Below are 23,783 nucleotides of genomic sequence, written 5' to 3' on the forward strand. Positions count from 1 at the left end.
CAATTAATCAAACATTTAATTTGGCAAGTAGTCTGATTTTTTTGGAACGTGGATTGCTTATAAAATTTATTCAACATTCGATAGAGATTTACCGAACATCCATTATGTATCAGGTACTATGTCAGGTATTGTGCTCAGCCTGGGGATACACAGGAGGGCAGGACAAACAAAGATCTTAATCTCATGGAGCTTATGATGGAGAAGATGGATATTTTTGACAAGTATCATGATGAGAGACAAAGTCCTCTGGTGTAGAGGAGGTGAGCAGAGGCACAGAACCACTCTGGTGGTTTCTGTTTCCTTATTTGTAAAATAGGGAGAGTAGAACCAGTTGAAAATTAGTCTATATTTCCTAAGTTTATCCTTAGGAAATAAGCAGTGAGAGTTAGGAGGCTCTTAGTATGATAAGACCATAAATAATTCACGAAGAGGAAAATTGTATCTTATGGATAATTGAGTTGATCACATTTCAAAACAAATGAAATGCCGACCAATTGTATGCCTTTGACAGGTCAAGTCCATACATGCCCTTAATGGAAAGACAAAGTTCCATGAATCTCAGAGGTCATTCTCTCAGACATAACATGGTATAGTAGTCTATGCTGCCAGCTGGCTCTGCAGTGGTATGTCTCGGTGCGGGAGAGGCATATCAGAGGGACTTGATTGTTTTATTTCTAACGGGGCATTTTTAGTATATGATCCTTACCTTTACATTTTGTTTTAGACTTGCTTTTAGTTTTAAGTTTTGTTTCTTTCCTGGTTATGAAAGTGATAGATACTCATCTTGGGAAAACTGGAAAGTATAGAGATATATTAAAAAAGAAAAAATCATCCAGGATTCTTTAACTCAAAATAAGCCACTGTGAACATTTTTGTGCATTCCTTCCTACTTTTTTAAAATGGATATTCTGCTACCTAGCTCACATTTTATAACTGTATATCCTGACTTTTTTTACCTATAACTGTAAAGTGAGAAACAAAACTCTCCACAACCAGTCTAATGATACAGTATTTATCCTTTCATAGAAGCTGCTGGTCTTACGCAGTGTATATTAAAATGTAAACAGAATATAATTTAATATTCCATTTTAATTCCTCTCTCCCTTCACAGCTTCTCCTTAGTAAATGTAAAACAAAAATGGATGTGGTCTCTTCCTTCAGAGGGTCTCTTTCAAGAGGTGTTAATGGCATCATTACAAGCATTTTATTTCAACTCAATAAAAATATCTTATGCTCTTACTATATTTAGAAATAAATGGAACCACCAATTACTGAAAAAAAGAGAGAGAGAAAGAAACAAAACTATCACTATTTACTAATAATATGTCTTGGTAGAAAACATAAAATAATCCATCAATAAATCAATTAAATTAATAAGAATTTAGTTAAGTTGATGGATTCAAAATCAATTTATAAAAATTAGTTGTATTTCTATATACCAACAGCAAACAGTTAGGAAATGTATTTTAAAAAAACTATTTTACAATGACGTCAGAAAATAGTATCTACGAATAAATCTTATAAAAGGTGTATAAGACCTTTATGGAGAAAATGATGAAACTATTAATGACATTAAAGAAGACTTAAATTAGAAGCATATCATAAACATATAGTTTAAATTGTTTAAAAATGTATATGGCAGAGCAAAGAACCAAGAATAGTCAAGACAGACCTGAAGTAGAAAAGGTGGGAGAGATCTGCCTTACCAGAGACTAAGAATTATACAGCTTTATTAACAAGACAGTGGTTTTGGCATGGAGCAAACCCTGGAAACACACCCACATGCATATAAAATGGAGATTTATGATAAAGCTTGCAATGTAGATCAGTGGTAAAGGATGGGCTCTTCAACAGTCAGCACTGAAGAACCAAGAAATTATATTGGATCTTACCTGATATGCAAAAAAAAAGAAAAAGAAAAAAAAATTCAGGTGGATTAAAAACTTAAATGTAAAACACAAAACTCTAAAAATTTTAGAAGACAATAAAGGAGAATAACTGTGGCAACTCATAGAGGATTACTTAAACAGAAAAGGCCAAATGATAGATAAACTAAACTTAAGAAGGTCTATTCATCAAAGATATTATAAATAAAAAGACGAGCCTTCCAAATCTGTAACTAGTATTACTAAAAAGGATTAGTATTCAGAATACATAAATTACTCCTACAAATCCAAGAGAAAATGGGCAAAAAAAACCCCAAAAACTTTAGCAGGCATTTCCGAGAAGAAACCCAAATGGCCAATAAATATCTGAAAAGATGTTCAGCCTCATTAGTAATAAGGGAAATAAAAACCATAATAAAATAGAATAATACCACATTAATACAAATTTTTAAAAACAAGGTAACTGTAAGAAAGAAGTGGATGAAAGAAAATACTTATGTACCTCATTTCTGCAAAACAAATTCAAGAAGGATAAACCACAACCTAAAGAGATTGGTTACCAGTAGGGGGATGGGTGGGAAAGGGGTGTAAAGAAGTGAGAATGGGAATGAGTAGGTATGAGGAGGGGAAGATGCTTCTCTGAATATACCGTTTTGTATAGCTTTGACTCTTAGAACCATAGAACAAAGTTAATCAAGAATGGAGTAGGGGGTGGGGGGGCTTCCCTGGCGGCGCGGTGGTTAAGAATCCGCCTGCCAGTGCAGGGGACACGGGTTCTAGCCCTGGTCCGGGAAGATCCCACATGCCGCGGAGCCACTAAGCCTGTGCGCTACAACTACTGAGCCTGTGCTCTAGAGCCCACGCTACTGAAGCCCGCGTGCCCAGAGCCCATGCTCCGCGACAAGAGAAGCCACCGCAAGGAGAAGCCTGTGCACTGCAACGAAGAGTAGCCCAGGCTCGCCACAACTAGAGAAAGCCCGCGCGCAGCATTGAAGACCCAATGCAGCCAAAAATAAATTTAAAAAAAAAAGAATGGAGTGGGGGGACTTCCCTGGTGGTCCAGCGGTTAAGACTCCGTACTCCCAATGCAGGGGTCCCGGGTTCGATCCCTGGTCAGGGAACTAGATCCCACATGCCGCAACAAAGATCCTGAGTGCCACAACTAAGACCCGGCGCAGCCAAATAAATAAATAAATATTAAAAAAAAAAAAAAAAAAGAATGGAGTGGGGCATGGGGGGTTGGGTGGGAGGAGAGGCAGGCAACATGGAATCCAAATGGTAACAAATGAAAACTAACATAACCACATTGATGGGGGGTGAGCATGAAAAGAGCAAACCTCAGTAAAACAAATCAGTGTTTTGTCTGGAAACCATAAGGCTAAAGACCAAAAGAATTGTATGGCAACACTTTAGCTGGCAATCTGTTTTCTCACAGGGGTGTGGGTTAGCAATTGTGTAACTTCTAGGAAAAAAAATCAAAGAAGTGAATATGTACATTATAGATAACAAGAATCAGGTTTCTCCCTGTCAGAGAAAGAAGTTACAAATAGAGAAATGGGGAAGGACTAAAAGGAACCTTGCAGTGTTCACATGGAATTGGAGATAGCAGTTAAAGTCATGAAAAACAAGGTAAAATTGAAGACATGTCCCAGGTTGCAGGAGACTAAGAGGACAAAAGAACTGAATGCAATGTTTGATCCTGGATTGAATCCTGGAACGAAAAATGACATTAAGGGAAAACTAGTGAGGTCTTTAGTTGGTTAATAGTTTTGTTCCAGAATTGATTTCCTGTTTTGATCATGGTACTATGGTTATATAAATTCTCAACTTTAAGCAAAGCTGGTGAAGGGTTTATATGAACTCCCTATTTTTTAACAGCTTTATTAATATATAGTCCACACACATTTCATCCATATAAAATGTGCAATTCAATAGCTTTTAGTAAATTCACAGAGTTGTACAACAATCACTACAAGCAATTTTAGAACATTTTCGTGAAACCCCAGACCCTTTAACCATCATCCCTCAATTCCCCCCTCAGTCCCCCAGCCCTAGGCAATTACCAATATATTTTCTTTCTCTATAGGTCTGCTTGCTCTGGACATTTAATGTAAATGGAATCATAACAATATCTGATCTTGTGTGACTGGCTTCTTTCACTTGGAATACCGTATTCAAGTTTCATCCATGTTTTAGCATTCATCAATACTTCATTTCTTTTTATTGCTGAGTAATATTCCATTGTATAGTTTACTACATTTTATATATCCATTCATTATGGACATGATAGACATTTGAACTGTTTCCACTTTTTGGTTATTATGAATAATGCTATTGTAAACTTTTGTGTACAGGTTTTTTGTGTGGACCTATATTTTCACTTCTCTCTCATTTCATATCTAGGAGTAGAATGGCTGGATCATATGGTAACTGTTTAACAATTTGAAGAACTGCTAGACTGTTTTCTAAAGTAGCTAAACCACTTACATTCCCACCAGCAGTGTATGAACTTCCAGTTTCTCTACATATTACTTGTTATTGTCTCTCTTTTTGCTTATAGCAATCCTCATGGGCATGAAGTAGTATTCATTGTGTTTTTGATTTTCATTTCTCCAACTGCCTAATGGTGTTGAGCATCTTTTCATGTGCTCTTTGGTCATCTGTATATCTTCTTTGGATATGTGCCCATTCAGATCCTTTACCCATACCTTAATTAGGCTATTTGTCTTTTTATTATTGAGTTATAATAGGTCTTTAAATATTATAGATATGTCTCTTATCAGACATATGATTTGCAAATAATTTCTCACATTCTGCGGGTTCTCTTTTCATTTTCTTGATGGTGTCCTTTGAAGCACAAATGTTTTTAATTTTGATGGTGTCCAGTTTATCTATTTTTGTTGTTGGTGGTGGTGCTCTTGGAATCGTATCTAAGAAATCGTTGCTTGATCCAAAGTCATGAAGATTTACACCTATGTTTTCTTCTAAGAATTTTATTGTTTTAGGTCTTACATTTAGGTCTTTGATCTATTTTAAGTTACTTTTTGCCTGTGAGGTAAAGGTCCAACTTCATTCTTTCACATGTGGATATCAAGTTGTCCCAGCACCATTTGTTGAAAAGATTACTTTCCCCATTGAATGGTCTTGGCACCCTGGTCAAAATTCAGTTGACCATAAATAGCAGGGTTTATTTCTAGACTCTCTCAGTTCTATCCCATTGATTTATATGTCATCTTTATGCCAGTACCACAATGTCTAAATGCTGTACCTTTGTATTAACTTTTAAAATGGGGCAGTGAGAGTCTTCCAACTTTGTTCTTCTTTTTAAATATTGTTTTGGGTATTCCGGGTCCCTTGAATTTCCACATGAATTTTAGGATCAGCTTGTTAATTTATGCAAAGAAGTCAGCTGGGCTTTTGATAGGGAATGCATTGAATCTGTAGATCAATTTGGGGAATATTGCCATCTTAAAAATATTAATGTCTTCCAATTCATGAATGTAGACTACCTTTACATTTATTTAGGTCTTTTAAAATTTCTTTCAACAATGTTTTTTAGTTTTCAGAGTATAAGTTGTACACTTCTTTCATCAAATATATGCTTAAGTATTTTATTCCTTTTGATGCTATTATAAATGGATTTTTTTGAAGCCAGCATATTGTGATAATTTTCTTTTTTTTTTTAACATCTTTATTGGAGAATGGAATTATTTTAAAATGTCATGTTTGGATCTCTTGTACTGTTTCTGTGACTTTTCTGAAGATATAAAATCATTTAAAAATTAAAAAAACTTAAAAATAAGCATGACCATATCAAACATTTGCAACTGAAATACATGCATCGCTAGTGGGAATGTAAATATAACCAACCACCTTGGAAAAAATTAGCATTATTTAGTAAGGTTGAAAGTGTACATAACCTATGCCCCAACAATTCTTCTCTCAGAGAAACTCTTGTACATGTGTACCAGCACTGTTTGAAATAGTAAAAAACTAGAAACAACCTAAATGTCCATCAACAGGAGAGATGATTTTTTTAAAATGTGTGTTATATTCATTTAATAGAATACTAAAAAGCAGTAAAATTAGTGAATTACAGCTATATACAACAACAGGATTAATCACAGGAATGTAATATTGAGTATAAAAAGTAAATTACAGACAAATGCACTTACAAAAAGGTTTAAAGTATACAAAATTAAACAATATATTGTTTAGGAGTTATGCACTATGGCAAAACTATAAATAGAACAAGGGAATAAGAAACACAAAATTCAGTATAATAGTTACCCTTGAAAGAAGACGAATGGTAGCATCAGGAAGGGGAACAAGAGTCTTCAGTAAGTTATTTTGATAGGTACACGGGTGTTCACTATATTGTGATTTTTAATACCTCATAAAATTTATAAATTTGATCTATTCAATATTTAAAATTTCTTAAATTTTCTTTCTACTTTGAATACTATAGAAAAGCTGAAAGACTAGTGCAATAAATACCTGTATACCCTTCAATTAGTTTCACCAATTGTTAATATTTTGGTACATTTGCTTTTTCTCTTTATTACTTTTTATTCATTGTTATTATTGCTGAATAATTTAGAATATATAATATTCACCCTTATATACCTCAATATGTATTTCTTAAGAGCAAAGGCATTCTCTTACATAACTAAAATACCATTATTACATCCAAAGAATTGAACTAACATTGATATAATATTCTCTAGTACACAGCATACATTTGGTTTTTTTAAACTAATTTTTATTGGAGTGTAGTTGATTTACAGCGTTAGTTTCTGCTGTACAGCAAAGTGAATCAGTTATACATATACATATATCCACTCTTTATTAGATTCTATTCCCATAGAGGTCATTACAGAGTACTGAGTAGCGTTCCCTGTGCTGTACAGTAGGTTGTTATTAGTTACCTATTTTACATATAGGAGTAGATATGATTTTCACGAATTGTCCCAGAGCTGTGTTTTTTACTTTTTATTTTTAGGTCTAAGATCCAATCAAGAATTAAGCATTGTACTTGCTTGCAGTGTCTCTTTATTCTGTATAATTAAAACAGCTTCCCTGTCTTTTTTCTTTTTTGGTCATTTCATCGATATTTTAAAAATGCAGGCTAGTTGTTTTGTAGAATGTCACACAATCTGGATTTTTCTGATAGTGTCCTTGTGATTAGATTCAGGTTAACCATTTTTGGCAATTATACTTCATAGGTAACATCATGTACTTCCCCTCGTTCATAATGTCAATCTGTCCCATAATGGGAGATGGCGAAGTTTGATTGCATGGATATGGTACTGTCTACTGCCAGGTCTCTCCATTGTAAAGATGCCTTTTCCTCTTTGTGATTTTTAATATGTGGGATGACACTTTGAGACTGTGTGAATATTTGTTCCTGAATACATTTTACCCAATGGTTTCAGTACCCATTGATGATACTTGCCAGAATCAATAATTATACTGTAGGGCTTCCCTGGTGGTGCAGTGGTTGAGAGTCTGCCTGCCGATGCACGGGACACAGGTTCGTGCCCCGGTCCGGGAAGATCCCACATGCCACGGAGCGGCTGGACCTGTGAGCCATGGCTGCTGAGCCTGCGCGTCCGGAGCCTGTGCTCCGCAACGGGAGAGGCCACAACAGTGAAAAATAAAAGAAAGAACACAGGTCTTTGTTCACTGAGCTTAATGCTCCACTACATCATCCTACTTACTATATTGGTAGTGCAAAACAGGGATTTCTTAATTCTGTTATTTTCTTATGTTGATTAGCTGGTACTCTTTTATAAAGGAGAGCTTGCGTCCCACCTGTCACTCCTGCCCCTTTTATTTTTTTTAGCATTACTGTGGACTCATGGGCTTTACAAAAATCCAGTAGGTTACAATCCACTGCCATCATTCCTTTAGATGCCCCAAATTACCAAGTTTGGACAGCAAAGTCTCGTTCAAGCAGGCTGCTGTGTCCTTTCGACATGCCTCCATCGATCTTTGAGTACTTTCGCACTTTCTGGAAACCAAGATTCCAGACTGTTCCTACCTCAGAGCTGGTATAATGGGGAATGGTATTTATAACCTAAGATCTAGATGCTAAATGTGCACACACACACACATTTGATACTAAAATATCATTTTATTTTATTTATTTATTTATTTTTTTGCGGTACGCGGGCCTCTCACTGTTGTGGCCTCTCCCGTTGCGGAGCACAGGCTCCGGATGCGCAGGCCCAGCGGCCATGGCTCACGGGCCCAGCCGCTCCGCGGCATGTGGGATCTTCCCGGACCAGGGCACGAACCCGTGTCCCCTGCACTGGAAGGCGGACTCTCAACCACTGCGCCACCAGGGAAGCCCTCTCTCGATGTTTTTTAATAAAGAATTTTATTTCTAAATTTTTCATTTCTAAGTTTTATTTCTTGTTCTTCCTGTCAAGAAGACATCCTAAAGAAAAATAAAACTATTCTTAGTTTTAGCTGTTCATCTTCCCTTGGGATCGAATTAATTTCTCTGAAGTTTTGGTATGCAAAAATATTCTAATGCTTAAAAGGAAATGAAAATCATGTTTAATTTTTGCCTGATTTTATGGGTTTGCTATAACTGCTTTTACTGATATGTCTTCAGATCCCTATTACAAAAAAAGTAGAATATAAATAATAAATTGCTATTGTTTTTTAAAAAAGGAAATGAAAATCCAGAAAATATTAAATCATTAGAGCATGCTGAAGTTTTAAGTATTATAACAATGGACATTCCTTCACCCTGGCTGTCTCTTTTCAGCAAATAACCTGGGAGGAGGACAGGAGGAGGGTGGCGGGCAGGGAGGCCAAGCAAGGACTCGCTGCCAGTGGGTGGGAGACACGGATCACGGCGAGCAAGGTCTACTGAGAACAGACCCAGTACCCGAGGAAGGAGAAGATGTTGCTGCCACTATCGGTGCCACTGAAACCCTATCAGAGGAGGAGCGAGAAGAGCTAAGAAGAGAACTTGCTAAGGTAGAAGAAAAAATCCAGACTCTGTCTCAAGTGTTAGCAACAAAAGGAAAGCACCTAACAGAGATCAAGCGGAAACTTGGGATCCATTCACTACAGACACTAAAACAGAACATTGCCAGAGGGTGGCAAGATGTGACAGCCACGTCTCCGTACAAGAAGACCTCTGAAACCTTATCTCAGCCTGGACAGAAGGCTTCAGCTGTTTTTTCATCTGTTGGATCAGTCATCACCAAAAAGCTGGAAGATGTAAAAAACTCCCCAACTTTCAAATAATTTGAGGAAAGGGTTGAAAACTTAAAGTCTAAAGTAGGGGGAACCAAGCCTGCTGGTGGTGATTTTGGAGAATTCTTGAATTCGACTGCAAACGCTAGTTCCACCACCATGGAGCCTCTTCCAGAAGAGACACAGGAGAGCCTGTGAGATTCCACCTTTGTTCTGCTACTCGCTGCCAGATGCTGCAAGCGAGATCCAAGCACATCTTGTCAACATTCATTGCCATGAATTTCCACCAGATGTGCTTTTGTTGAACTTTACATATTCCTTTGACCAAATAGTTTGTGGGTTGAACAACGTAAAAATATCTTAACCTCTATTCCTGGGAGATGCCCTTTCATGTGCATTTAAGGCCCTTTATTTAGGAAATATCATTATGAAAACACATATAGTACCTGGAGATCCTCACTAGAATGACCTAAGAAGCTGTGGGTTATCATAATTGCTTTCCTACTTTACAAAATTGCTCTGGATCTGGGATACCAGTTTGATCTTTGTCTTCTATACAATTTTCTTTTTTCCTCTTTGAATCTCTGTATATTTGATTCCTACATAAGATTGCTCTTTAAAATTTTCTGTATCCTGGTTATTAAAAGTTTTGGCAAAATGTTCTTTACCTCCAAGGGAAGAACTACCAGCTACAAAAAATATTTCAAAAACATATTGTTTTGGTATAAGTTATCTTATATCTTGGGTGTTTGAAGACACCAGACTAAATATTCAATTGGTTATAGTTTTGTAAGTGACAATATGTACAAGTAATTCAAAATCCTAGGCGACTTGAGAGTGGAGCCCTCACATCCTTGTTTATCACCAACTGTGACAGTAACCATTTTAGTGTCATGGTTATTATGTCACTTATAGCTATTTATTTTTCACCAGATTAAAATTTTAGTTTTGGAGTAAACTGTAAGTTAACATTCTGAATCAAGCATATTGTATTATCAATACGTTGAAATATGAACACTCTCCTCAAATGTTCAGTTCAAAAGCCTGAAAGTTTTTAGATCTAGGTAGCTGAAAAGTGCTAAAATCAATCACATTAGGGGAAACATTGTTGTCTTCATTTAATTCATTTAGCAGCATTTACAGTAAGTAGCACACCAAGTTATATGACTGATATAACTTGAAAAAATTTTATATTAAGGGGTTGGTGATAACTCCTGAGGATTTAATGCATTAATAAAAATCAACTCATCATTTTCTACTTACTTGTTTTCAGTGTGTTAGAAATTACAAAATGATACTGTAGATATTGTCCCCTGCTTTAAAAACTGAGTGTCAGGGCTGAATGAACCAAAGCCTCTGGAAGTATCTGCATGGAGGCCAAGGTACTCTATTAACGCTAATGGCTACTTACTATCTTTTCCTTATGCTGTGTATGGTTATGGCCTACAATGTTGTATCTGTTATTTATCAAGTTGTGATTGTTTTATTATTGTTTAAGCCAAATGTTAATTGCCAAGCTTGGAGTGACCTAAAGCATTTTTTAAAAGCATGACTAGATTTACTTTGGGATAAATGATTTTATCCGAATCTGAAAAGCTACAAGTGTTGATTGTTATAAAATATTGATAACATGCTGCCATTCTTGATTGCTGGAGCTTTTGTTAGCACTTCAGATGCAACTGAAACTATGCTCTATTACATGTGAAAAGCTTAATAAATTCTGTATATCAGTAAAAGAAAAATAAATATATAACCTGGGAATTGAAACGGCTGGTTAAAATTCCGGGTAATTGCTTTCGGTGCCCATTGCTCTGGTTGTCCCACTGTTTTCTGGTGGCCTGGCTGGCTCCCTTCTGTCCTCCCAGTGGGAGAGAATTCTCTAATTTGGGTTCGGTGAGACTTCGCTGTGTGGGTGTATGACTATGCTGTTTGTTTGGGTCAAGGAGGAAAGCAGCACTAGATCTGCACAAGAAGAGCATTCTGAACACGCAGATACAACTTCAGAGCCCTGTGTGACTGACAGATACACCTGTTACACACCCATCTTAAGGGCTTTACTCTTGGCCAAAGTAGGTTTGCGAAACATGGTTTTAATGGTTGAATTTGTTTTTGCCACAGGACTGCCACATCTTAAATATTAATTACTTCTATGTCTTCCTCTTTTTATTTATTTATTTCAGCTGTGCCACACGGCTTGTGGGATTTTAGTTCCCCAAACAGGGATTGAACCCAGGCCACAGCAGTGAAAGCACCAAGTCCTAACCACTGGACCGCCAGGGAATTCCCTATGTCTTCCTCTTAAAATAGATTTTAACTTAAAATTCAACAGAACGTTACAAAACTTCAGTTCAACACATTTGTTAAGTGTCTCCTGTGCCATAGACAAGACAGACCTATACCCTGAATATTTGCTTTCTAGCTGAAGAGAAAGATCATCAATAAACACACAGCCACTACGCAGTCTTGAGTGTCGGGCTGGAGCACCACAGGGTACAGAGTAGCACTGGAGCATGACTTGTAGAAGGAAGGCTGGGAAAGGATGTGTCTTGGAAGCCAAAGGCACTGCAGTGCTTAAAGGAAGGAATGGAGGGCACCTGTGCTGTCAGGAGTCCAGGTAAGGACAGAAAAGGTCATTGGTGACATTGGTGAGAGTCCTAGAAGCGTGGCAGTGGGGAATGGAGGCCAGTTTGCAGGGTGTTGAGTGACTGGGAGTTGAGGAAATGAAGATGACAACTCCCTCAGTAAGACTGTCACTTAAGTCGAGGAGGATAAACTGGAGGGTTAGGTAGGATTAACAGAGGCTTGCTTGTTTTGTCTCTGAGGGAGTGGGGCAGGTTAAAACCGATGGAATGAGCTCCAGGAGGGAAGGAAATGGAAGGTGTCAATGAGAGAGGAGATCATCAGAGTGTGAGGTCCATGAGAATGAGGACAGCACGGCCTCCAGAGCAAGGTGGGAGAAGCAGGCTTACACAGAGCAGGGCAGTTCTTCACTGATCAGGAAGGAAGGGGGAATGATGGGTGTATATGCAGGTAGGTTTCCAGATTTGGAAGGAAGTTTTTATCTGAACTTTTCTTCCTCTGGGGGTGGGGGAGGGGAGAAATAAGCAGCATGGTCCTTTGCTAAGAGAAGGATGAGGTCAGAATTGTGAGTGAAACGGAGTCTGCAAGAGCCAGTCACCGTGGAGAGCAGGAAAGAGAGCCAACTAAAGAACCAGAAAGAATTTATGAGGCATCAATCAGAAAGGTTGATTTTTTTTCCCCACACAGTGTATGTTGCAAAGAAGTCCGTGGTCTGGTGTTGAGGTTGTTAGAATTTACAATTCCAGGATCCAGGAGCGTCTGGGATATGACTAGGGGGCAGGCGCCTGATGAGCAGTAGAGGTAAAGGTGTTTGCGGATGAGAGCTTAATGCAGAGAAGCTAGGATTCGGTGGGGTCGTCCACTTGGAGGGGAGGTGGTGGCTGTGAGGCAGGTGCCAACGCTGTCTATAAACTAGGGGTGGGCACTCGGCAGCTACGACTTGGTTGGAAACTGACTTCACGGGTGCTAACGTTAGGTACTTGTTCAGTTCTATTTGTACAGAGGAATCTCTGGTGTTTCCCTACTCCACCTCAGGGCAGAGTGCTTTCCTAGTACTTTCTTCCCTGGGATCCCACTCCCTGCTGCCTTTCTCACTTCCTTTTTTTCCGCGTACATTTTCTGCTGACCAACAAGGAGACATAAGGTTGATGAGACCAAGAAAATACATTTCAGAAAATGAAACTGCCTTCCTTTATCTCTTCTCCTCCCCTCCTAATCTCTCCCACTGCCTTAAAACCTATCTACGTATCAGCAGACGAAACTGTCTCTCTGGTTCTTTTATGATCAGGCATGTATTGAGGTGTCAAATTTACGTCATTCCCCTGAGCATGATAAAACTTCCTTGACTGGATACTCGTAGATCTGCTCCCATTTGCTGGGGGCTCCCACGGATACCATTTTAAAAGCAGGGAGGAGGAAAATATGGTGTCACTAATTCTTCCTGTTTTCATCCCACTCATGTGGAGTTGAAAGTGGCGTGCATTTTGATCGCATTTTGATAACCTAGTATTCTAATTTATAGAATTTGGAGCTTCTTGAATTAGAAGAACTATGCTACAACATCAGTCTGTAAAAAAAAGTGACACTAAAACAAAAGAATTTCCTATGGTCTAAAAATTCCTTATGTTGCTTTTCCATTGATCACTGCAGCATTTACAAGTCCATCTGGGGCAAACTTAAAAAGGTTTAACCCATTTCATTTCTTTTTTTTTACCTTCCAATTCTTTCTGTAATGCTTTCTTTTGTCTTCTTTTCCTCCCTGCCTCCCTTCCTTAGTTAGAAAGTAAGTTAAGGTACCAAATGCTTCACCTTAGTGCTGAGTCTGCAACAACGTGATGGTTTCTATTTTCACCTTTTTCTTTCAGCCACACAAGGGCTGCCAAGGATGTGGCCTTTCTGCATGTCCTGGCTGCTTCTCCCTGCCTGGTGCTTTTCCTGGCAGGCTGGCTGCTGAAATGCTTCCTTTAGGGAAAGGCAAATGGAACCAGAGAGCAAAGCACTTGGACACTGGTGTTCCCTCTGCCCATCCCTCCCCTTCCTCCCTCCAGCCCCCAGCTCTCCCTTCGACCCCTAACCCGTAGTTGAGCCCCTACTGGTGCCAGGCCCAGGAGAGGCAGAAATGAGGCACCAGGCACACAGAGATGAGAAAACAGTCCTTGTCCCCAAAGCACTGCCCTCTGGACCTTAGGCAAATGTAGCTCTCCTTGATTCACATGGCAAAATATGAGGAAACTGAGTCAGATGACTTCTTGAGAATCCTCTGTGTTTTCATAGCAATGACTTTCAAGAGTTGTTTTAGTGGAGAATCTCTGCTCTGGACAATCTCTTTACACCTTAAAATGCTTCTGGTCCTTCGGGTTCTATCAACTGTGATGTGTTCCAAAAATATGAAGGTATTCAAATAAAAAAAGCAAATAAATTTTGGTGTTGTTATGATATGGAATATCATATACATTCATTATGAATGATGCTTACAAAAGCTTAATGATGTGGAAAAATGTGCCTACTATAATATCAGACATAGGCAGAGAAGAGAGCCTGGAACACTAGGTATTAAGTCATTTTAACAGTGATTATCCTTGAGTGGTGGGATTATAAGTGTTTAAAATTTCCTACTTTCTTTTATTTTTCAAAATAAAGAAAACAACAACTCTGGGTTTTTGTATAATAAAAATGAGTACAGTTATTTAAAAATATATAGAAGTGATTGTTTCTGCAGCAAAAATTTTCAGTATGTATGCCAAGGCCAGATGTGAATAATTTTAAAAATATGCTTTGCCTTGAATTTTCTGAATCTCTCTGTAACACTGATTTTCTTGGATTCTAAGCTTATGTAACTAGTCAAATACCAGTCCTTTCTGAGGAATGATAATCTCAAAATACTCACTTTGGAAAAATCTGAGGGCGTTGAGAAGGGAAAAGGAAGGACCAATAGAGTTTCTCTATCTGTCAAAAATGCAGGGTTTTATTTAGGGTCTTGCATTGATTAAGAAAGGCGAAAATACAGGTCATCAAGAGGTTATTTGAGGAAAAGGCTCTGGGGAGAGTACAACCACTTGACCATGGATGATTTCACCCCTTGAAACAGGTGCTAAGATGACTTGGCTAGAGTATGACTGGGATATCAGATCACAAACTCAGGAAGGCGACAAATGCCCTTTGGTACAAGTAAAAAACCTACAAGAGAAGGTGCTCCCTCCAGAGTAATAAAGTGGAAAATCCACAAGAAGTAGCAAAAATCTGGTTAATGCCTGGTGTGATGAAAGCCCCTCCATTTCCCTCAGTGGAGGGGGGCGGAAAGAAAATGACGAATGGCCAGTAGCTGAGGATGTCTAGAACTCACTCCGGTTTCTGGGAGAGCTGTGAGAGAAGGCATTTGACCGTCTCTGGCTAATTCACCTATAAGTCAATATTTCTAACAGGCCATTTTGTAACTTGTCATTCAAAATTTTAGAGGCTAAAACACAGGTTGCGTTGTTAACCAGGCGCTTGGGTCTCGACGAGGCGTGGAAAGACTTTACATGTCTTAGTCACAGCCACTAAGAAGTGTTAAAGAGGGAGAAGCCTTTTGTTAGTCAGCTCATCTGGCCCATGGAACTTCGAATGAAAGATGTTTTGTACAGCTGTGCTAATCAAAGAGTGGTCCTCTGACCAGTTGCCCAGGTAGCCCCTGGTAGCTTGTTTGAAATGCAGAATCTGGAGCCCACCCAGACCTACTGAAGGGGAACCTGCAATTTAACAAAATCCCTAGTGATCTGCATGCACCCTAAAGTTTAAGGAGCACTGAATGACAGGCGTGGAACACATAAACTGTATTTTAAGCTCTTCTGAAGTTTTCTGCTTCCTGTTTTCAAATATATTGAAAATAAATTTTTTTACTGTGGCAAAAAGATTTATCCTCCAGTTAAATCTGTGTGTGTGTGTGTGTGTGTGTGTGTGTGTGTGTGTGTGTGTCTTCCCCCAGCTAAGGTACTCAGAAGCAACTTGACATTTATAATTTCTTTTTCAAACCTAGTTTACAAAGGCAGGCATTCTCAGCAGTCTCAATTTTCTAAATTCCTTATTGCTTCTTGTAATTCTAAGCAACTTTTATGTTTGAGAGGGATGTTATTTATCACAGACTTCTAAAATATTTGCTCCCTACCTTTTCACATTTTCTGGAAAAAAATTTTTTTCCTCTCTACTTATTCTCTTAAGGAAATTAGGAGAAATTCTAGCTTTGAATTTTTTTTAATGAGGTTTCTCATTGCTGACACAGGGGATGGCGTTCTGGTTTCTAGGCTGAAAAATCTGCTGGTAGTGTGCAAAAGGTACAAGAATCCTCCCATGAGAATGACTCACTGAGCCACAGAAGGACTTCAGGTGGCACAGACCCCGTCATCCCAGGCAGGGCTATCTTTGCCTTGAGGACATTTCTCTTCATAAATGAGTGGCCAGTTTCTAATCCACTGATGACATCACAGACTTAATAGAATCAGGCCCCTAAAAATGTTTGAATTAAGCCAAAGAAAGAGACAGAGGGAATCTAAGGCTGGATCTAGGTAGGGGGCCCTCTTTGAAAGTTCCATCCTACCTGATTGTCGAATCCGTTGAAGAGTTTGCTGGACCAGAACCTCTGATCTTGGGACAATGATGATGAAGTCCACTTTGCTGAAGTGGCCGAGGTCCAGGCTCTGGCTGCCGCTGTCTGCTATGGCACACACCTGGGACAAGAGTTTTCTGGCAACCGTAAGCTGCGGTTGATAAATCTGGAAGGGTTCATTATCTAGATCTAAAATTTAAGAAAGTCATAAGAACAAGATCAATTCACTTCTGTGATGGCCTCTATGAATCCATATAGGGACAAATAATACACATAGGGTAGAGTGATGCTCTATCACCAAGAATCCTCACTTTCTATCCTCACTCTCTATTGACTTTCAATAGATTTGCCCACTTTCCCTGACAACTTGGCTGAAAGGATGTGCTCAAGAGTGAATGTAGTGGTTTTACAAATGTATTATTTTAATATAAATTGTCTCACAAGGCATGAACTCAGCACCCCTCCCATGCCCAGAAATGGAGGGACAGACTGCACTCTTGCAGCTGGAGCCAGGACTCATCTCTGGAAAGGGGAAGAGTTTCCTGGTTTCTTTAGGACTATCAGCACAGGTCAGGTGCCCGAGCCCAGACCCAGTTCAGAGCTAATGCCATAACCATAATCACGCTGAGGTCCTTTGAGCTTTTCTGGATGGCACTGCAGTAAACATTTCCTCTCCAGCAAGTCAGTGGTAACATGGCTTGAAATTCTCCTCCCCATGACACTAACTTCACCTTTCTTCCCACTTGACTCCACTTTGCCAGTGCTTGTGACCTAGCAGGTCTGGGTGACTGTGGTCAACTCCCATGCTGATGCCTGTACTATCTGAAGAGACCTGACCCATGACATGGCCAGCTGGCTGCTCAATAGGTGACGTATTAGAAAAACATTGCCCAGATACTCTAACCAAGCCAGTAGCTTTTTATTACAAGTTATAATCAAGCGATCAATCTCTCTTACACATGCGTGCATGCACACGCACACATAATGAGAGACAGGCTTAGTCAGCTAAACACCTGAGCAGAAATATTTAATGCTTCTTGAAAGGGCTGGTTTTTATCAGGTACACATGCGGAAGTCTGACTGGAACACGCCAAGGGCCCAATTAACCTGTGCTAATGAATGTTTTCTAAAATCAAGCTGCAATACTTCCCAGGCAAAGACGGTAGTCATGGGACCCCAGCCACCATGGAACCCTGACAGCGAGTGGAGGTTTATACAGGTGGGTCTCCCTACTGGCTGAGAGAACCTACCAGAAAAGCCCCAAACTGCAACCTTTAATAATAGCCCACATAGTTTTTGACCCACAAAGATTACCAACCAAAATAAAAATCTGTCTTTGGATAGTCAGGCTGTTGTTTCTTTCATTTTGCGGGTTAGATGAATGGGGACTAACACAGGGGATGGCATAACTGTAGAATTGAACTTAACAAATTTTGAAGTTGGAGGAAACCTAAAAATATCTTTAAGCGTTTCTTTTCTTTTTCTTCTTTTTTTTTTAACCACCAAGATCTCTTATTTATTATTATTTTAAGCTTTTTTTTTTCTTTTTTTGGCCACATAGCGTGCGGGATCTTAATTCCCTGACCAGGGATTGAACCCAGGGCACCAGGCAATTCCCAAGCAATGTTTCTTAAACAGGGAATCAAGGATATGTACGTGGGCATGTGAGAATTTCAAAAATTTAACTTTGCTCACATAACACATTTTAGATCATCTGGATGGTCACTTTATTGTCATTCAATGTCCAGAAGTCAAAAACTTTTGCCTTTGAATTCATTGTTACGCCTGAGCCGATGCCAATCCATGCTACTTTTCCTGCTGTCATCCTAATGCATAAAGGATGCATTCCCATCAGGTGGAAGCCAAAAGGCTGTCAGCATCCACTTGTATGGATCTGCTTCGTATCCATCCTTCTGTTCTCTGTTCTGTCCTTTCTTATATTGTCCCTATCAAACAGGGAACTGGGGAAGGATTTGAACCTAAAGGAATCTAATCTAGCGATTGAACTCCTCACCCCTGGTCCCACCGTCCCCCTTGGCATTCTGCAAGCTCGTTGTAGGTCAGATGATATGTCAGTGTTTCTGCTCCAGCTGCCAGGAAGGCCTCGCTGACCCTGAGATTATGTGTGTTTTACACATTGGAGAGTAGATGCAGGGAGCAGAGAGCCAGGAGCCCTGCACAGACTGTAGTCTAGATTCTTTCAAGTAGTCCTTTGAAGCCCTACATGAGCACCCACAGTGGTGAGCACAGCTGGTGGAGTTAAGGAAAGTACACCAAGGATCCCCGCTCCCCCAAAAAAATAAAAACAAAGAGAGGCACTGCTTAAAATAAAGTCTTTGGCTTTGATTTTAATTCTAGGAGAAATTTACTAAGAACAAAGGCATGGGGCCCAGGCCACAGGGTAAGGCATTTTTAACTTGAGCCAGATTTATCATGTAGATAATGAGGAAAGGCCTGTCATAGTCTGTGACTTGAAGACAAGACCTCAAAACCCTCAGAACGACTTAGCTTCTGTGTCTGTCCTGAGCACTAGTCTCCTCCTTTTGGCCTGTGGTGACATTACCCAGGTTCTGCGTGGGGATCATAGCAGCAGCTTCCTGAGGTGACACACATTCATTAAGGTCTCCATTGAAAGGGGTCACCACACCATCTCCTCTTCTCTGTTGCATTTTTTCTAGCAGCTTGTCTAGGTCATCACCTATTACAAAATAAAGTGGAGATAAGAAAGTCACAAGGAATGACATGTTTGTATGTCTCCAAGTTGGGCAGTTACGCTGGGCTCCCGTCGAGATCTGTTGGTCATCCCACTTTTCACGTCAGAATTTACACTCACCCATCCCTGTAGCAGGATCTCGGTAGCCAGAGCTACCCTTGTTTGTATCGTGCTTACAGGTTCCATGCTCCCACATACTAAATCTCTCTCAGCCCCTATAATACTCAGAGCAGGCAGGACGGGGTCATTATAGCGCCATTTGACATGTTAGAAAACTGAGATCTGGGGAGGCAGAGCGTTGCCCAAGGTCACACAACAAAGCAGTGGCTGAGCTGAGGCCTCACATCCTTGTGCCTGGACCCCTTTGCTGTGTCAGTAACAAAATGCTTAGGAGAAACCATTCCAAATGAGGGAAGATCAGCGGGCAAGCTTAACCTCCACACTCAGCTCACACTAAGATTTAAATTCAGAAAATCACGCAGCCAGGGGCCGGCAGTGTTGCTGAATCTGACTGCCACTCACCTAACGATGTGGTTTTGAAATGCGATGCCAGGAAACTGACCTTTCCTGTGATGAGCTCATAACTAATTTCTTTCAAAAACTCACTTGTGGTGAGCATGCTCTCTGCCAGAGCTCTGGACTGATGCTGACCTGCAGAAGAGAGGAGGAGACAACATGCCAGTGAACAAATGTGCACCGGGAAGTGATTTAGAACAGCAAGAACTGGAAACACAACTAAAGTATGTAGCTAGAGGGACTTGGCTAAGAAAAGTATGGCACATCAAAAGATGGGCAATTATACAGCATTTGAAATGACAGTTTCAAATTTTCATTTGAAAAGTTTATAATACAAAGTTAGGTGATCAAGGGAAAAAAATAACATACCTTATGTTTGTAATGGTGAGAACATACCATGCATCTATTTAAAAGACTCGGGAGGAATGTGAAAAACCTTTAAAAAGTTGTGTCTGCATGGCTATTATGAATATCAGTCTTAAAAATATAAACTTATGTTGTTTTTTTACTAATGAAAATTAGAAAATGAATCTGTTACACTTTCTGATGAAGCTTTTTGAAAGAAATATGTATCACAGAGAGATGGGCAGGTGGGTTTGGTCAAAGCAAGAGGGCTTGGCCCCTTTGCTAGGAAGAGGTGAGAGCCATTCACTGAGAGGAGAAAAGCAAAATTTGGTCCAAATGGCAACTCAGCAAAATTTGGTCCAAATGGCAACTCAGGACGGTGCCTGATAGAAAATCAGCACCAGAAACAAAAATCCATTTTGTAACATACCAACTTTCTGAACGTTTTCTTTAGGGTCAATGTTATAACATTAAATATCCCTCTTAGTGAAGAGGTGAATAGATGAGCTAAGTTCCTGGCAAATATGATTAACTGGCTTAAACCACCTGTGGCAATGGCTTTATCACATGCTAGAGTGGTAACATTTCCAAAACATCTTAAGGACAGAAGTTACATGAGACAAGGGTATCTGTTACTAGGGTGTGCTTTGAAATAATGCTCCCACAACCAGCTGACAGGGACAACAGCCAAACTAAGGGCTATAAAAATCTGATCTGAGGAGCAAAGGAAAAGTTAAAATTAGGAGGAAGAACCCAAGTTGGAGCCCTTGACCAGAGATTAATTACATGGATGCCTGAAACACCCCATTTAGTATTATACAAATGGACGGATGATGAATGAATGAAAAAGTTACTCACCTAATACTACCACACAAAACTCATTTCCTCTGATTTTCGATGCACAAATTGTCACAACATAATCTGGTAGTTTTTGATAGTGTCTCATTTCACTGAGAGTCCTCAATGTCTCTGAAATGCCCTCCGCCAAGGAGTTCTGGGTCACAATCACATGAACCAAGTCTTGAGATACACTGGCAATTAACCTAGCCAGCCAGGGGAGTTGTCCTGGTGACACAGGCGTGCACTGACCACCCATCTGCAGGGCTCTCTCTCTCAGAGTAAATTCCTGCATAGCTTTCAGAATAATTTGCTCAAATTCTTCCCTGAGAGGTATCTGATCAGGACCTAAATTGAAGAGAATTACAGCTAGAATTTTTTTTTTTTTAATCACAGCTAGAAAAGACACACACACACACACACACACACACACACACACACACACAAACACACACATCAGAGAGCAGTCTATTCCAGCTGGCAAATAAGCTCTTTTTCCTCTAGTGGCCTCAAGTATACTGCCTCTACTAACCATTTTCCATTGCTAAATTACCTTCTCTCTTTTTTGTTTGCCTTGATACACATTTATTTTAAAATGCAGACTTCTATTCTTGATATCTTTAAAAGAAGATGTGCTCAGAGACAGTAGCAATTCCATTGTATGCCTTGGGAGATGGTCACTGAAGGTGGTATTTTTGTTGACATATTAAACTTGGCGTTACAGAAATAGTTAATGACTAATGAAGCAAGAAGCTAACCTACTGGTATATAATCAGCTTCAGGCTTCATTCATTTCTCATTTTATTCATAGGTGCCTTAGAAAAACATTTTAATGTATTGCCTCTATACCTAATTTTGAGAATACTGTCCACGAGGAAAACTAAGTTTAATTATTTTTCACTCCCAATGTATATTTAGGCAGTTCCACACTTTCCCCAGATAGAGAATGCTCTCATCACCTAGTTACTCCCCAGGGTTCTGGGTTAAGAATGGCATGTGGCCCTCTTCCCTGGCCGAGGTTATGGTTAAGCTTACGTGGGTGATCTATGGTCCCTGGAATTAGAGGTATTTTGTTTCTCTTTAGAAACTCAACCAGTCTTTTTTGTTTTTTTGTTTTTTGGCTGAGCCGCGCAGCTTGTGGGATCTTACCTTCCCTACCAGGGATCGAATCCACACCCCCTGCATTGGAGGCACAGAGTCTTACTCACTGGGCCGCCAGGGAAGTCCCTCAACCAGTCTTTGAGACAAAATAAGCAAGTCAGTGTCTGGCATCCAAGTGACACAAATGAATTCCTACACTTAGTTTAAATTGAAACCGGCAGGACTGTTCACTCCTGCTACTCAAAGGCATTTCTTTTGCTGTGTGGACCTGAGATTTGAAACTCATCCTCCTGAAACAGATATAGACCCCCTCAGTGTCTGTGATCTGAGATCAAGCAATAGCTTCAGAATCCAAAGCCAAAATCCCCTTGCAAAGAATACAGGGATGAGGGACTGGACTTCTGTATGAGAATGAGGCACCTGAGTGAGTCAGAAACCTTTCCTTCCTCTAACAGGGGTTTAAGTGGCCTCCCTGGACCCTGTCCATATTCTCAGGGAAAGTAAAAAAAAAAAATGCAACTTTAGTAATGGATAGGATAAGGAAAATTAAATATCATACATTTTAAAAATAAACAATTTTAATTGGAAAAAAAGTTTTTTCCAGGATTGGTTGGAGCCAGAGGGAAGCAGGAAAGAGGGCAAGAAAATGGCAATACATGGAAAGAGGGCAAGAAAATGGCAATGCTTACATTGTGTTTATGTTTCTGTGCCTTCCCCAATCCCTTACTAGTGGATGCCTTATTATCACCTGGGAGCCACCAAAGCTTCTGATCTTCATTTAACTTTATCAAATTAGCACCACGGTTCGTGGCCACTGAGTACACACTTAGTAGTGAGCTCAAAGCGCAAGATCTGTACTGACTGCATGGAGAAGAAGGGAAGATGGTCATGAACTTAAAGCTTTCTTCCATCAGAACAAATGACAGCTCAGAAGCACGTGGCTGTGACTTCTCCAGTTCCCTCCTGCCTCTCATAGACAATCTGAGGAGGCTGGTTAATAGATGTGTCCATAAGGCCCCCTCCAAACCACCATAGAGTAACATTTTCTGTTAGGCAGCATAATTAATTCCAAATACGAAGGCATTCTGGGAAAATAAAATATCAAACATGTTCATAGTGTTCTCGGTTGCCTTAAAACTCACTTTTACAGAGTTTTGACTGAATTACTGTTAGGAATTGAGAAATGGAGGAAAATGTATCAAAGTTTAAATGAGGTAAGAAACTTTTTAGAGTAAATTGCCCTGCTTCCAATCACCTCCCGTCATTTCTGCATCCTTAGCCTTTACAGCTAAATTGCAGGAGCCTTTTCTCCACTTTTCACAAGCTTGATAATATATAGTAATTGTTTTTCTTCAGATGCTTATCTCCAGTAACTCAGTGTAGCCCAGGCATCAGGTCCGAAGGCTTTTCAGATAGAGCCACCATAATAGGAAAAGACAAGGTTCCAATAGACTCAGAGTCCTCCGAGAATCTCTGGATTTGCTGATTTCATTATCTACTTCAAAAGATTTTCAGATTGTGAAATAACAGAGACTTTTTTTTAAAAGTGATTGTAGTGGAAAGGTCTGTTCTTTCTGAAAAATCTTGCTTTTCTTCTTCTCTGTTACCTTCAGATAACTGAGCTATCCAAGTATTACACCTGTCCTTTTAGAAGTTTGGATTTATTTTTTCTAATGTCAATTTATAATCTTTAGCATATGTGAAAATATTCTTGCTGCCTTCTTCAAAACTTCTGAAGGCAAAAAAAAAAAAAAAAATTAAGGACTCCAGAAGAGTTAAAGAGAAGAGATGTCTCAATGTACAAAATTTAGATTAAGAAAAAGAAATATCTATTTATGCTGGACATTGAGAGACATAATTAATTGGTTGCAAGTAAAACCCTGGAGAGAACTGATCCTGCAAGGCAGAGAAGAGTTTTGTCTAATTGAATGGAGATTGTTCTATTTTTTAAGAAAAGAGCTTTTACTAATTTAAGGAAAGAGGTTTTGTTTTGACCATTTAGTTCCTT

The 23,783-nt window shown here is 39.4% G+C and overlaps 1 protein-coding gene and 1 pseudogene across 3 annotated transcripts in view; one reads left to right on the top strand and one right to left on the bottom strand.

Moving 5' to 3' along the window:
* The window catches only part of GREB1L (GREB1 like retinoic acid receptor coactivator), a 118,905-nt gene that overhangs the window by 37,921 nt on the left and 57,201 nt on the right, over window positions 1-23,783 (bottom strand). For 2 of the 3 annotated variants that reach the window (XM_065889719.1, XM_065889718.1), the window contains 4 exons: window positions 20,696-21,022; window positions 19,499-19,627; window positions 18,827-18,961; window positions 16,255-16,452 (listed from right to left, as the gene is read on the bottom strand). In XM_065889719.1, coding sequence (XP_065745791.1) covers window positions 16,255-16,452; window positions 18,827-18,961; window positions 19,499-19,627; window positions 20,696-21,022 — 789 coding nt within the window. The remainder of the gene's footprint in view (window positions 1-16,254; window positions 16,453-18,826; window positions 18,962-19,498; window positions 19,628-20,695; window positions 21,023-23,783) is intronic. The other variant, XM_065889720.1, reaches the window with a different exon arrangement.
* Window positions 8,227-9,299, top strand: LOC136132753 (tumor protein D52-like; annotated as a pseudogene).

The sequence above is a fragment of the Phocoena phocoena genome, chromosome 13 (genome assembly GCF_963924675.1).
Source record: "Phocoena phocoena chromosome 13, mPhoPho1.1, whole genome shotgun sequence".
NCBI lineage: Eukaryota > Metazoa > Chordata > Mammalia > Artiodactyla > Phocoenidae > Phocoena > Phocoena phocoena.